The 15686-nt window shown below is 29.4% G+C and overlaps 2 protein-coding genes across 2 annotated transcripts; one reads left to right on the top strand and one right to left on the bottom strand.

Annotated features, from left to right (window-relative positions):
• Window positions 1–7317: 7317 nt before the first annotated feature.
• LOC139100474 (uncharacterized) lies at window positions 7318–11743 on the bottom strand. The gene is made up of 7 exons (XM_070653066.1): window positions 11189–11743; window positions 10685–10991; window positions 10526–10621; window positions 8791–8962; window positions 8511–8729; window positions 8259–8436; window positions 7318–7502 (listed from the first exon to the last, which is right to left on the bottom strand). The coding sequence occupies exons 1-7, from the start codon at window positions 11646–11648 to the stop codon at window positions 7318–7320; spliced, it is 1617 nt and encodes a 538-aa protein (XP_070509167.1). The 5' UTR covers window positions 11649–11743.
• A 357-nt stretch (window positions 11744–12100) lies between these two features.
• Window positions 12101–13683, top strand: U3-55K (U3 small nuclear riboprotein factor 55K). Its single transcript, XM_070653178.1, has 3 exons — window positions 12101–12342; window positions 12406–12970; window positions 13051–13683. The coding sequence occupies exons 1-3, from the start codon at window positions 12183–12185 to the stop codon at window positions 13607–13609; spliced, it is 1284 nt and encodes a 427-aa protein (XP_070509279.1). The 5' UTR covers window positions 12101–12182; the 3' UTR covers window positions 13610–13683.
• Window positions 13684–15686: the final 2003 nt, after the last annotated feature.

The following is a 15686-nucleotide window of genomic DNA, read 5'->3' as shown; positions in this document are numbered from 1 at the left end:
AATTTTGGACAATAATTTACCACTCGGCTGTACTTTCATATTAATTATAACGTTTTTTTGTCTACTTAGGATTAGTTAACTATTTTGCAATTATTAGCCCATATGAACATATAAGAATAGATCCAATAATGAAAAAGTGTACCTTGATATTAAAAACTTTAAATTAAATTTTCTAAAAAAGAAACAATTTTTAAGGATTTTATACAAACTTAAATTGATAGTTTGAAAGTTTAATAAAAATTTTAGCAAACGGAACAAAAATTTCAAAATCGCGAAATTTCACTAATTTTACGACCTGAGACAGCAATTTTGTCTGAATTTCGAATACCGGTATGATACCGGTATTGAGATTTTTCAATACCGAAATACCGGTTGTTTTAACCAATTGGCATTTTTTTTAAATTTTTTATGCCTAACTTCATTCTAATCATAAATATCATCCATTAAAACTATTAACTTATCAAGATGTTTTTGAATTAAAGCCACATTGAGGCTAATGTCAAATCAGTTTCACTAAATTGTACTACAAATTATAATAATTTCCACTTCGCAATAAAGTATTATTTTTGTTTTGACTCCAATTTTGGAGTATTTACAATTATAATGTATTATACCTGAACGAGAAGCACTTAAGTTGGGATTGCATGTGAACGAGGAAAAAACCAAAATATTACTGGTTGCTGCTTCAGCAAGAATCAAGGAGCTTATTGGCAGTCACCTTTGCGTGAATAGAAAGGGTGGAAAGCGTGGATATGGATCTGAGACCTGGAACACAACGGCAGCAGATGAAGAAGCAATTGGTGTCTTCGAGAGACGTGTATTGTGAACGATTTACGGCCCCATCTAAGATGCGCGCCTTCGTAACGTAATACCTGATAATGGCCGCAAATAAGTGACTACATTACTACATATTTGGAAAAATTCCCCTAAATTGACCTTGGAAAGATTTCTTGAGCTACCTCCAATTCGAATCAGAATTGAAGCGGTAGCTAAATCCAGTGCTTGTAAGTTGGTCATCAATAAGTTATGGATTTATGATTGGAATTTTACAGATCATTTAGAATTAAATCGATATCTAAGGGGTGTTAATTTGTACAGAATCCGATCATTTGACAAATATTTTAGGATAGTTGTATCAGAAGATAATGATACAAAATCTAATGATTTGTTGGATAACGACTGTATATATGTGTATTCCAACTAGAGGTCCGAAAATTACCGGTAATCGGGATTTGACGGTAACGGATATTTACCGGTAATTACCGGTAATATCCGTATATTCCGACTATCCAAATATTTAGGGTAAAAGATTTTTTTATTTCTGGTCTCTTTTTTTGGTGATTTTTTAAAAAAAAGTCATTTATAAAAGTTTTTAGAGGATGGCTTGTATAGAAGAGTTGTAAAACATCCAAAAGTAAGAACTCTTGCATTAAAACTATTGACTATTGGACTTCCTGAAGTTTAAAATTTTCAAAAGAAAAAATCTGAAAAATGACCGAAATTTGGTCAGTTTACGATTCTGCCGTTTGCGCTAAATAACTAGTTTTTCCTAGTTTTTCATAACCCAATAAGTACCTGAAAAGTTACCTTTCTCATCCCTCTATCATTCCTGATATTACCTTTTCAAATAAATAAAGCTCTTCTTCAAGATTCATCATACAAAATGACTGATTTTTTGATGTGACCAAAAATAACATTTTTTTGACCAAAAATTACATTTGACTTTGAAATTTATATATCTTGAAAAATGTTTAAAAATAACATTTTTACCCTAAACAGAAAAATAAACTGCGGTCTTAATATTTATATTTTGAAAAAATTCGTTAAAAATCTGTTACCGCTGGATAATCCATATAAATGAACGGTAACGGTAATGGATATTACCGGTAATTACCGGTAACGGACGGTACGGATATCCGTCATTCGGACCCCTAATGTCTAACGCATCAAAATTAAATAAAGGTGTCGGTATCGGCTTGTTCAGTAACGATTTAGATTTTTGAAAAGTGGTAAGATATGTTTTATAACGCACAATATTTGCTTTATCGTCCTTGAGCAACTGTATTGTTAAATCTAAAACATGTTGTGTGTCTAATCTAACAACGTTAGGTCAAAACAAAGAAGTCGTCCTTAGATGGATATCTGTGCACAGCGTAATTGAGGGAAATAAATGTTGACAAAATTGGCAATTTTTCAAATTCAAAACATTAAAACTTCAAAAATATCAATGGTTGCTGACTTTGGCTGAAAATACTTTGAAAATCTGATGTTTTGGTACTTACTGCATATATCTAGCCGTTGTGGTTTTGATAAAATATGCATTTTAAAATTGATTGTTTATAAAATTTTGAAAGCAAAATAAATGATGTTACAGACCTGGAAAAACAGAATTGCGGCTTCCAACAATTAGTATTTTGTTCAAACTAAAGGAATCTGAAAGGATTTTGGATTTTCGTCAATCCATTATTAAATTATGATTCTTAAAATAGATAATTTTGTTGTTTCAGTCGTCAAAAAAATGCTTATTTTAACTAAGCAGTTCCGTTTTGAACTTCCAACATACTTTCGTCTTATTAAGCAACCAAAATGCTATCAAATTTTGTTTAATTCACATTTCAAGTCTCTTTATTCGCAGAGATATTTACTTCACTGTAGATATGACTATATCATCCATAATCTCAAATATAAAATTTTTAAAAATGCATCTTACAGTATGTAAGGTATTCCTTATAATCTTACACAAATACAGTGTAAGACAATCTCAAACAGCATTTGAGATTCTCAAAAAGTACAGGTAGACCCGTTTTCTTAGAAAATATGATGTTTTTAAAAAGCAGAATGGCAGAAAGAAATTGGCAATTGATCTTAATATATTAATTATATTTAAAATAATAATATACGTAGCACAACGATTCTGTATTGTCAATATTAAACTGAAAGTAGAAAATTTTGCTAATAAAAGCTAAAAACTGCAATATTTTTATGTGAAACTAATTATATCTTGTTTACATCTTGCTAATTAGTTAAAAATTTAATCAAAATTCTTTCTATTCATAATAAATCTTGAATCAGGTATATAGTTGTATTAAAAATAATAATTTATTTATAAAACATTCTAAATCAGAATTGAATGAGTGTAAAAAATATTTTTAATTTAAATGAGTTATTAAAAACCACTGTAAATTTTTTTCAAATTCATCAAACTTGAACGTATAGAAAAATCAAATTAAGTATCAAACCCCTTAGCTTTAAAAATCTTTATGGTGTTATAAAAACGCGCGCCCAATAGTAATAACTTCCATCTTGATTTATTTTAAAAAAAAAATTATTAGACTGATAGAGTAGATCAAAATTAATGTTTAAAATCATTATCTTTTCTTTTATATAAAAAAGTTCTCATGTATTTGGATATTTTTTAAAAGTAAATTTTCGAAATCACTCACACATTTTGCACAACCAAATTCAAAATTAACTATATCTATTATAAAATTTTATGCAATTTTTGTGAATTGTAATTTAAACAACTTTTATTTTTAAAAAATTACAAAAGTCCTCGTGTTATTGATCGAGGGAGCGCATTTTTGTCCCAGCGATCATTAATTGATTAATTATTCATTTCCAGACCTACAAACCGAGATCCAGTAGGATCCAGGTCACTTCCAGACCTAAAAAACAAGATCCAGTAAGATCCTGGTCACTTCCAGACCTAAAAAACAAGATCCAGGTCACTTTCAGATCTAAAATACAAGATTCAGTAAGTTCCAGATCACTTCCAGATCTCCAAAACAAGATCCAGTAGGTTTATCGAAAAAATATGCAATAAAAATAATTTTTTCTTATAACGGTTTTCTGGGATTAAAACTTTCTATCGGTTTTAAAAGTTTAAAAATTTTCCTACCAAAAGTTGTTTACATTTTGTACTTAAATCAAAAATTCAATAAGTATAGTATTTATGCGTTCATTTGAAACTTATAAATGGTCGATAACCCAATAACTCGATGGAATTGAACTATTAAAACAATCCTGAGCTTTCTCCTTTTGAAAAAAAATTCAAAAATGCGCTAAAAATAGCAAAATCGTTAGGACAAATATAAATAAAGTTTGGAATATGCATTAACCGTTAAAGTATGCGAACATTTAGCCGTCGACTTTAGTAACTTCGATCTTTGACCCCTGAGAAAACCAGATTAAAGATGATAACGCGGTTAACAGCGGTTATTAAGAATTTTTAATAATATCACAATTTTACTATGGGGCTTCACTTATTACGTTCGCTTTTTAGGGGGGAGGGGGGGTCTGCGATTTTGTAACAGCCTAACCAAAAAAAATTTTTTTTTCATGGACATTTTGTAACGAGGGGGGAGGGGGGGTCTAGAAATTCGTTTTTTTGCGTAACGTAATAAGTGAACGGCCCCTATGTTAATGAGCTTTTTATTGGGGCTTAGTCGTTCGAAAATTCAGTGTCAGAAATGTGATGTAATTGGCTTTTTTCTCTTTTCCTGGATATTTAGGGTAATATATAAATAGTCTATCTTGTATAGTTCTAAAAAACAAACATTTTGATGTATAATATGTTAAATAAAACACTATAATTAAGCCGAAATTTGAAAAACAAACTCGATTTCTGACACTGAAAATTTGTTACTTAATCTGAGTTTTTGGACAAAAATGCTTTTAATTTTATGAATAATGAGTTCTAAGGTACAAAAATTAGTCGTACTTGTTCATTTTTCAATGCTCTACAATGCAAAATATCAAAAGTTAGTCAAAAACTGGTTTAAAGTAGTTAAATTAATGATTTTTTGTAAAAACGTTAAGAAAATTTTGAATTTTTTCATACAAATTTTTTTGTGTTAACAACAACAAAAATATTCACAAAAATTCGAAAAAAATTAAAATTAATAGCTTAGTTTGTTAATAATTGAACTGGAATAAAACTATAGGCTGTATTTATGTTGCCTTTTTGTGTTGTGGTACTCAGATTATTTATCAGAAGTCGTTTTGAGTGATTTTAGCAAGATTTTAGTAAATGGAACTTTTTTTTCGTCTAAGCCCATTGATATATTTTCTTTTTATTTGGCTCATATGGTTGAATTAGGTTACGTAAACCTACAAAAGTAAAGATATTTATCAAAATCGAAGAAAAAAGAATAACTTTTAATGATTGATGAACTCCAAAATTATTTTTTCTATTGAAAATTCATAAACATTAAGGCGTTTGTAATATATTTGAAAGCAATGCTGTTTTTTTTGCACAAAAGTTTGCGAAAGTTAAGAACACTCTCTTCGCAGAAATTTGGACCGAAATTTTCCTGATTTTTTAAAGGCAAGCAAGACGGAAATTGCCCTTAACTCCACGACAAAAAAGGAGAGATTTATGAAAAAAATTAAATTTTTTTTTATTAAAATTTCCGTTAAAATTTTCTTATTTAAAGCCTTTACAGATAAAAATGCTGTTAACAGCGGTTAATTTTCTATAACCGCTGTTTTGCGTTAACCGCATTTTCAGGTAAAAAACCGCTGTTATGCTGTTAACAATTAACCGCTGTCAGAAACCCTAGTTCTTATCGAGTTACTTCAGCGCATTTTTGTCCCAGCGATCAGTAATTGATTTTTAAGTCAGTTACCTGTCTATAAAACAAGATCCAGTAGGATCCTTATAACTCCCAGATTCTCAAAAACAAGATCCAGTAGAATCCAGGTCACTTCCAGACCAACAAAACAAGATCCAGTAGGATTCAGGTCACTTCCAGATTCACAAAACAAGATCAAGTAGGATCCAGATCACTTCCAGACCCACAAAAACAAGATCCAGTAGGATCCAGGTCACTTCAAGATTCACAAAATAAGATCCAGTAGGATCCAGGTCACTTCAAGATTCACAAAACAAGATCCAGTAAGATCCAGGTCACTTCCAGACCCACAAAAACCAGATCCAGTAGGATCCAGGTCACTTCCAGATCCACAAAACAAGATCAAGTAGGCTCCAGGTCACTTCCAGACCGACAAAAACAAGATCCAGTAGGATCCAGGTCACTTCCAGACCAACAAAACAAGATCCAGTAGAATCCAGGTCATTTCCTGATTCACAAAACAAGATTCAGTAGGATCCAGGTCACTTCCAGACCCACAAAAACAAGATCCAGTAGGATCCAGGTCACTTCAAGACCAACAAAACAAGATCCAGTTAATTGTAAGTCACCATACTTGGAATTTAAGAATTTCATCATTTAACGGATTTTCATAATTTAAACCACACAGCAAACACTGATAAAACATCGAAAAACATTGAAGAACACTGTAAAACAATGAAAAAACGTGTTGTTGTTGTATATGAAAATGAAGAATTGTTAATTATAGCAATTACGCGTTGATTTGAAAATTTTAAATGACCGGCGCCGCAATAACTTTATGGAACTGATCTTTTAAAACCATTCCGAGCTCTCTACGATGTTGGTTTCGAGATCTCGCGTTCCAGCCAACCGTCCGAACAAAGTGTCTTATTAAGTTACCTTTTTGAAATAAATTTCAAAAATGCGTTAAAAAATCTGGTGTGAAATTTCACGACGGTGGCGTAAAATTGCGTGAAATGGCGTGAAATTTCACGCCACGGATGTGAAATTTTTGGCGTATACTTTTCACGTCAAGTAATATTTCCCCTGTTTAATGTTAAAAGTGTCTGATTCCTTTTAAAATCGAAATTAAATTTTGTAAACAAACGAAAATTGTTTTGCAATATTGAGTTGAAATATTAACCGAGAAACGCTATTTTTGATGAAATTCTCTTTAACGAAACATGTTTAACAAGCATAATGAGCATGAAAATGAAGCATCTAACACCGAAAATTGACAAAATGAGTTTTCTGATATCAAACATTTGTCTAAATTTGGAAAACTAAAATGGAAAAAGAGTAATTTTTATCTATTAACCGAGAAACATTTTTAAATTGAAATAACTCCTTAATTAAAGTTTGAAATTAGCTGATTGCTACTTAAAATGATAGATGCTATATTTCTATGTAAGTTAAATATCAAAATGTATATGAAAAACACATAGTTTTAAAGAATTTTGAGAAAAAGAAAATCAAGTCGAAAAATAATTCCGTAGATTTGCTCTTAAGAATTTCGTTATTTAAGATATTTTCATAATTTAAACCACATAACGGTTAAATGAATTAAATGGATAAAAATTAAAAATAATTGAATAAAAATTCATACAATTAAAAAATTTAAAAGAAAAATATTAGCTCTTTTGCAATCCGTTTACAATATTTAGTTAATTTTTATATAAAATTGTTTTCCTTCCTCAATTTTTCGTCATGCAATTATATTATTGCCAAAATAATTAAGATTAAAATCTTCATGAAATATTTCAAACACTTCTGTAGGCTCTTCTGATCCATTAACAATTGTTGGATCGATCAAATAGAATTCATCATGTCGTCTTCCGAGTCCACTTTCCTGCATTATTTCTTCCTTGGAAATTGGATTCAGATAATCTTCTAAAGGAAAAAATATATACACTATAAGATATTTTTTATTATGATTCAAATTAGGGTTTTCAATACCGGTATCAAAATACCGGCATACCAGTATGATTCAGAAACTGAAATATCAGTATTGATGATTATCGAATACCGGTATTATCGGTTTGGAAAATATAAGGGAAATTTTAAATTTTCAAATTTTTCTCTCAAATGAAACGTTGAGAAATTGCTTTGAGCAGTATGAGGAAAAATCCCAAAAAGCAAAATTTCACTAATTTCTAGACTTTCTAGACAGCTTTTTGCCTGAATTTGATACCCGAACATTTTCTTCGGTATTGAATCCCCTAATTCAGAGTTGATATTCAAAGGCGAAAAAAACTTTAATAGATCTAATACCTAAAACATGTATACTAATTATAACTAGAAACAATTTTTTTGAAATCAAAACTATTCTGGCTTGTTTAATTTTTTTGCAAGTTTTAAATGTAATCTAACTTTTAGCTTTTTGAGACTTAAAAGAAGGTTAAGAAAAACGAGGTAAAATAGTTAAAGAAATCATATATTGTCAAACTTAGAAATGTATCGTTTTTTATAAGTGTCCCAAAATGTTGCGAAAATTTAATTGGTCACGTTACTATTAAAGTAATTTTTCAACACGTACACATAAATTGCAACCTCTAAAATAAGGAGCAAAAAATAAAACTTTCCATTTTGCCTTTGTTTGTCAACCCTGACTTATATAAACTAAATGTGGACTCAATGCAGCTATACCTGTATTTAAAATAGAATATGACTGAAGGTCACTTGGATGCATGATTTGAACTTCAACGTTTCTTCGAACGCCATTCAATATTTCACCTGCTGTTTTTCTCAGCTCATCTGTTTGCTGATGTTGTGATATTGGTAAAATTTCATGAAATTGATAATATTGACTACTTACAGAGTCCGTCTACGAGTTAAAAATAAATTAATTTCCATTCAAATAAAAATGAGTTTTGACATTTTTAAGATTAGGAAGCTTACATCACCATGTGTTGAAATGATTGGCGAAGAAGTCTCTAAAGGAAGACTTATTATTGAAGCTGTTGCTGCATGTAGTTCTGCATCATAAGTTAGTGAACAAACGTTCTCAGAGTGCTTATTTATATTTGCTTCCGCTTCTGCTTTACGATTTAATGAGTTTTGAACCTTAAGGAGATTAGCGGCTTCCATTTTAAAGAAGAGCTCAAGACGCTGCTTCTTCTAAACAAATAAAAATATATAAAGAAATATTCAGTAAACAAGAACAAAGCCAAAAACTTACATGCTCCCAAGCTAAAAAATTTGCTTCAGATTCCCGACTAGAAATTTTCCACAAGTGTCCTGCACCTGCTTTTGCTTTATTTCCTTTTCGAAAATGAGGATTTATTGATAAATTATGACGAACTGAATTTTTCCACCGGTCGTCATTTGATTTATAATATGGAAATCGATCCCTATGTTAGTAAATAATAATATAGTAATATTAAAACATATCGATTTATTATGTATGGATTTTGGAAGTTTTGAAAAATATTCAATTTTGAAATATATAAAGAATTTGTTTCAGAGAATATGATTCGTTCAACTTTTTGACCAATAAAAAATGAGTAAAATAAAAGTATGGTGCTCGATGTCAAAAAATTCCCACGATTGCTAACTCGTTTTTTTTTTTATTTTATAATGCCCAATTTTTTAAATGCAAAAACATTATCCACGCGATGTTTTAGTACTGAATATTTTCAAATAACAATACGAAGCATAAACATTTTACATTTTGAATGAACTTGCACCTTTTACACGGATCAATGGATTTTTGTTTAATAAAAAAATACGGGAATTGAACTTTTAAAGAAAAATATTACTATTCATTTAAGGCTTAAATAATAAAGATTTGGGTTTACAATTGAGTATGAATTATTGAAATGGAATAATTAATTAAAAGTTTTGATAAAGTAATGTATCGGAATTATTAAATATTTCTCGTGATGATTCTTCTTTTCAACCAAATCACGAGCTCCTGACAAAAGTTAATAAATTTTACTATATGCATACTTTTACATATACATCTATTTACATAATTTCTTTTTTTGCTTTATTCATGTATTGAAAACATGAATGTCAAAAAGAAATAATAAAAAATTTCCTTTTTTGTTTATAATAAGACAAAGCATACCGGAAATGAAAATGAGCCTTCAATTCAATCGACTACCATACGTCGTTGCCTGCTGTATTTTTTCAGCAATAAAATCTATCAATATATTCATAAATTTACCTACAATTTATTTTTGGACTGAAATGTGCGGTCTATGAATTTTAATTGGTCATTTATCACTCAACTCAGCCAGTTCATTCATGCTTGACAAAAATATATAAGAAAGGATTTGTTAATGTTCCTAATGATTAACCGCATTATATCTAAACTTCAAAATGTTGATCTTGTGAAGAAAAAAAAATTTAATTTAAAAACTATATAGAAAACCAATCGTTATACTATCAACAAAATTCTTCCATTTCTTTTCTTCCTTCGTAAATGTACTTTTTTCATTCATTGACTTGATTCTTTTTTCGTACCATGCCAATAGGTGGTACGAAAATATCAACATCATCATAATAGTGTTTGCTATTGATTTTTTTTATAAAGTCGCAAGAAAAATTTTTTTAGGCACATATAAACAGGTTCAATTAAGGGAGTTTTCAAGAATTTTTTTGTAGAAATATGAACATTTTACTTCTCATTGATCGTTCGTACTTATAACTAATTTTAGTAACTATTTTAGGTTTATTTGGGTTTAGTATATTCAAAATTTATCTAAAATTGAAATATAAAATAAAATATGGCAATTTATGAACATTTGTTAAAATCTTATTCTTATATCGAATGATTCTGTTAAAAGTTAAAGAATTTCATGCAAAAATTTTTTTTTTGTCTTTTATGAAATAAACAAATATCAACATGTTAGCTCCATAGCATTTTATAGTTTTATTTACCGACTAAACTCCTAATAAATAATACTTACGAGATCCATTGATAAATTCCGGATACTGTCAATTCTCCTTTATCTTCCAATGCATACTCAATAAGTTCAGTATATGTGAAAGGTGGTTTTTTCGGCCTTTATAAAATTGAGATAATTAAACAACAGAATTACGCTGCATAAAGCATAATTAATACTTACGTGTGTATAGTAAATGTCGATGGTGTATTACTTATAACGATATTTTCCGCAACATTCAAATCATCTTCTATGCATGGATCTTTCAGTGTTCGTTGGATAGTATTTTCATCATGTTGATTTTGTTGTGATGTTGAACTGTTGCTATTATTTTGGTAATAACTATGATTATGATTTTCCACTTGATGATTTTGGTGCTGTTGATGACTAGATCGTTTCCTTTTAATTTCCGGTGATAAATTGGCAATTTCATCAAGCTTAAAATTGAACAGCCAGGATAGATTTTTGTCTTCATTATCCTCTAAATTATCTAAATATGAAAAAAGTCATGAAAACATTTACATATGCATGAAAAGAGATCCTGCTTGTGAGTATTGATGCATGAAATTGTACAATAAAGAGTGTTCAAAGTGAAAGGGTCAACAGGCTCGACGTAAAAATTCATATGATTAAGCAAGCATGCTAAAATAAATGTTATCTATTAAAACATTTTTTTTTTTTTTCTACCTGATTGATGCTGTTGTTGATAATTTTTGATTTCGTACTTTGCAATATTTGAATTTTGTGGTTTTGATTTTAAATTAGTTTCATTACTTTCATTATGAAGCCTTGTGATATCAATTTGGTTGAAATTTTGCGTCTCTTCGTGTGGTCGACAATCGATTTGAACTTTGTCATATTGGATCGAGGCTGGTGTCAAAACTGTCAAATTAATATAACTTTGATCACCATCTTGGTGGATTTGCTCGGTGTTTTGATATGTGCTATAACTTTCTGAAGCAAGATTTTCCACAAAATGCATTTTATTGGAAACGAAATTTTTAATAATTTCAGGTCGAGCACTGTAACTATTGTTCATATTTCTGATCTCATTTTCACTTGATAGTTTTCTTTTTAGTCCATCTAACTGATTCGATGATTCACTATAATAATTATTTTCATTTAAACGCTGCTCACCAATAATCATTTTTTTGCTTGTATTTTTCAAACTTATTTTGACTAGAATTTATTTATAAATAGAAATATTTTCAAACTTTGATGAAATCCTTACTCAATACATGTTTCTCTTTGAAACTTCAAAACTACAATGAATAAAAAAAATTCTTCGTCCTTACATAAAGCTCGCTTCCTCGCTTTTGTGCAATGCTTCCAACGACGCTTTTTAATAGGAATTTGATAGGAATTTAGAAATGATTTTTTGAAGATTTTAGTCGGTTAAAGATGCCCACGTTTAATTGTATCTACTTAACTAAAAACTAATAAATAGAAATTTTAAAATTTAAAAAAAGCTAAATTGGACATTTGAATTTTTCAAATTAGAGATCGAGAGATCTACTTAAAAATAACGGTAAAATTTTATTCAAACGTTTTTGTATCGTGGAACATAGCTTGATCAAAATACAGAAGTAGAACATAACATTGAATATATAAACAAAAAACACGTTTCTTTAATATTTTATTTAAAAATATTTGTATTAAATAAAGTAATTTACAGAGAAAAATGTCATTTTTTGTAAGAGAAAATAATGTTTCTAAAAGGAACAAGAAGGTTAATATCAAGCGGAAAATTCCTGATAAAGATGACGAAATAGATAGTGATACGGAGGAATTGAATGGAATTAATAGGTCTTTTAAAGAGTATTCTGATGATGAGGATACAGGTTGGTTAGTTGTTTTAAAATAATTATTATATTATTAAATTATTTAATCTTTTATCTGTGTAGAAACTCCAGATGGGAAAAGACTAAGGCTAGCGAAGCAATATTTAGAAGATATCAAGAAATCAGACGATGAAGAGGATGTAAGCAAAAAATTGAAACTTGAATTTCTCGAAAGTATAGGGAAATTAAAGAAATATGTAGCTGATGATATCGTTTTGTACGATAGTAAGAATATTATAACATTAAAACATAAGCTACAAAGTCAGTCAATAACTTGCATTTGCCTAAGTTTAGACGAAAACATTTTATTTAGTGGAAGCAAGAGTGGAAAAGTCCTGAGATGGAACATTGAAACAAAACATCAAACTGGACATATTTCATTTGATTCTCACATAATGAATATTGCCATGTCTTCAGACAATAAATTCTTAGCTATCAGCGATAAAAGTCATAAAATTTATATTTATGATCCCATGAGTTTGAAAAAGCTTCATGTATTTGATGGGCAACATCGAGGAAAAGTAACTGGAATATCATTCAGAAAAGACTCACACCAAATGTTTACAAGTTCTGAAGATCGTACAATTAAAGTTTTTTCTCTTGATGAAATGGTTTATGTAGAAACACTGTAAGTTTATTACACGCTTTTATTTGACTTATTTTAATATGTTTTATTTATTGAAATTATTAAAATCATTACTTGATTAGATTTGGTCATCAAAATGCAGTAACGTCAATTGATGCTTTGCATAAAGAAAGAGTGTTATCTGCTGGTGGCTGCGATGGAACTCTTAGAATATGGAAAATAGTAGAGGAATCACAACTGGTTTTCAATGGAGGTCATAAAGGAAGTGTTGATATAGTAAAATTTATCAACGAAGAATACTTTCTTTCTTGTGGAGATGATGGATCACTTTGTGTTTGGAATGCAAGTAAAAAGCGACCTATAACAGAATTGAAATTAGCACATGGCTCTTCAGCTGGTTCTGCAAACTGGATTACATCAATAGCTACCTTGGTCAATACAGATCTTATAGCCTCTGGTTCATACGATGGTTTCATTCGAATTTGGAAGCTTAATAAGAATTATCGCGAGATTGTGCTAAAATTTGAAATTCCAGTTTTTGGTTTTATTAATTCGTTGCAATTTACAAGCAATGGAAACTATATAATAGCAGGGATAGGACAAGAACATCGATTAGGTCGTTGGTGGTCATACAAGGAAGCCAAAAACAAAATTTTAATTATACCACTCCAAAAAAAATAAATTAATTAATTTACCTAGCTCTCCATCGTTTTTCATAAAATTTGAAGAGTTTTAATAAAAAAATGTTAAATGTACCTATTTTTTTTTTTTTTTTACTTTTCTTGATATAGCTAATGTTTTATTTACCATTTAAAAATACACAATTAGAGGTAGTAATACTGATAAAATCAACACATTTTCTATTGTGACTTAGTATTTTTGGCACGGTTTTATAGTTTCGAATATAAATTATATATAATTTATGTGTATATTTTTGCACATAGATTCTGATGTCTTATAATTTTAAATCAAATAGAATCGCATTTTTCATGATTTCTTTTTACTATACTATACAACGAACTTCTTTGATGTTCACACAGAACACTGTTTCCAGAATCACTTATAAAAAATATAGTTTTGTTAGATTTATTTAATTGACTTGACCGTCGTCTAATAATTGACGAGAATTTTTCTGTATTACAACCATTTTTAGTACTATTACTGGCATAATTTTCAGTGGTTAAAGCATTTATAGAAAAATTAGTTTTTTGATTTTCTGACACAACTTCTGTCGGCTGAAATCTTAAATCAATAAATCAAAAATTACCATTTTTACTTTCGTGAATAATCCTTCAGATGAATGAAATTTATTTCAATGTATGTGTGTGTGTGTGCTTAAAATGAACTGATTGTGTGCAATGACAATGGCTGTGCGAAGACAATGGAGTAATTGCAACAATGGATACAATTGCCAATAGCCAATTAATGAGAATATTTGGCGATAAGATGTTTAAAATTGATAAGGATTATTTCACCTAATTCAACAAAAAATAATTCTTATTTAAGTTTAATTTTATGATTAATATTCTAATAGATAACTCACTTTAATCTGCCTTTGATTTTTTTATGACCAGCCTTACAGTTTGATGTCTCAATTCAAATAGGCCTTAGCCAATCAAAAAATAGGCCTAAGTCATTGACCAATCAAAAGCAAGATCGACTTTTCGAAATTAGGTTCAAATATTGAACTTGACATTTTGAATTACGAAAAGTCGTTACATTAAAATTTGTATCTTAAAATCTAGGTTTTAATTCAAATTTAAATAAACGAAAATTTAAATGCAAATTTCGTTTACACTCCAGCGCGCAAAAAAGAAATAATTCCAATTATATGGCTCTAAAAGCGTCTATTTCCCAAATAACGATTTTCATTTGGAACCACCATTCTGATAACTCTCGAAAATCTAACTTGTCTATTCCTTGTGATGCCTCGACGTCCTCGATTGTGGTTAGCAGGCTGAAATTCTCTATCTTGGTTGCGATACGATGATCTGAAATTATTTCTTGCACTTCTGACCATTCCTCTTCTGTTTGTTCCTCTTCTGCTTGTTCGTCTGGTGACAGGTATCTGGATTAATTGCTCACTGACTATTTCAGTATAATGAATATAGGCAAAGTTGTTTGCGAATTTCACCTCCACACGTTTTGCCTCTAAATAATTCATGACAAGCATCGCATCAGTTCCATCATCAAAAGCTACAAAACTTTTATATTCTTCACATAAGACGTAAGAGAATTTGTAGTTTTTTAACTGAATGAGCATCATAATGTCGACAATAGTACTTTGCGTGTCGCATTTAATTTCAAGAATCTTTTCGTTAAGTTCATTTTCTGACGATAACTGACGCGTTAAGAAAATGGATTTGTTAAGAGGGGGGAATTGCACATTTATTTTAATATTGCCTACTTCCAACATAATTTCATCATTTTGATTGTTTGCCCTATTTTTTAAAGATGTCATAATATTCTCATTTTTTGGATATATATGGATATGAACTTTGTTGGGATTGGTAGACATCGGTTCCACAAATATTGCTATTAAGTCCTGATAGTTGGTTTTGGTGTAATTTAGCAATCTTCCAACATTCAAAATAAAATCGACCACGTTCATATTTTTAGGGACTTTAGAAAATCTAATCAGATTTTTATCAGATGCCTACAAGTAGATAAATAATAATTAGGAATTATTTTTGCTTAGAGTATATAAATTTGATGTCGACAGTTTTAATTAATAATATGTATATATATATATATTTTT

Source organism: Chironomus tepperi, unplaced genomic scaffold (genome assembly GCF_022539635.2).
Source record: "Chironomus tepperi strain 1889 unplaced genomic scaffold, CSIRO-AGI_Ctep_v1 contig_67, whole genome shotgun sequence".
Taxonomy (NCBI): Eukaryota; Metazoa; Arthropoda; class Insecta; order Diptera; family Chironomidae; genus Chironomus; species Chironomus tepperi.
Note: the sequence above shows the minus strand (reverse complement) of the source record. Positions and strands in the feature narration are given on the sequence as shown.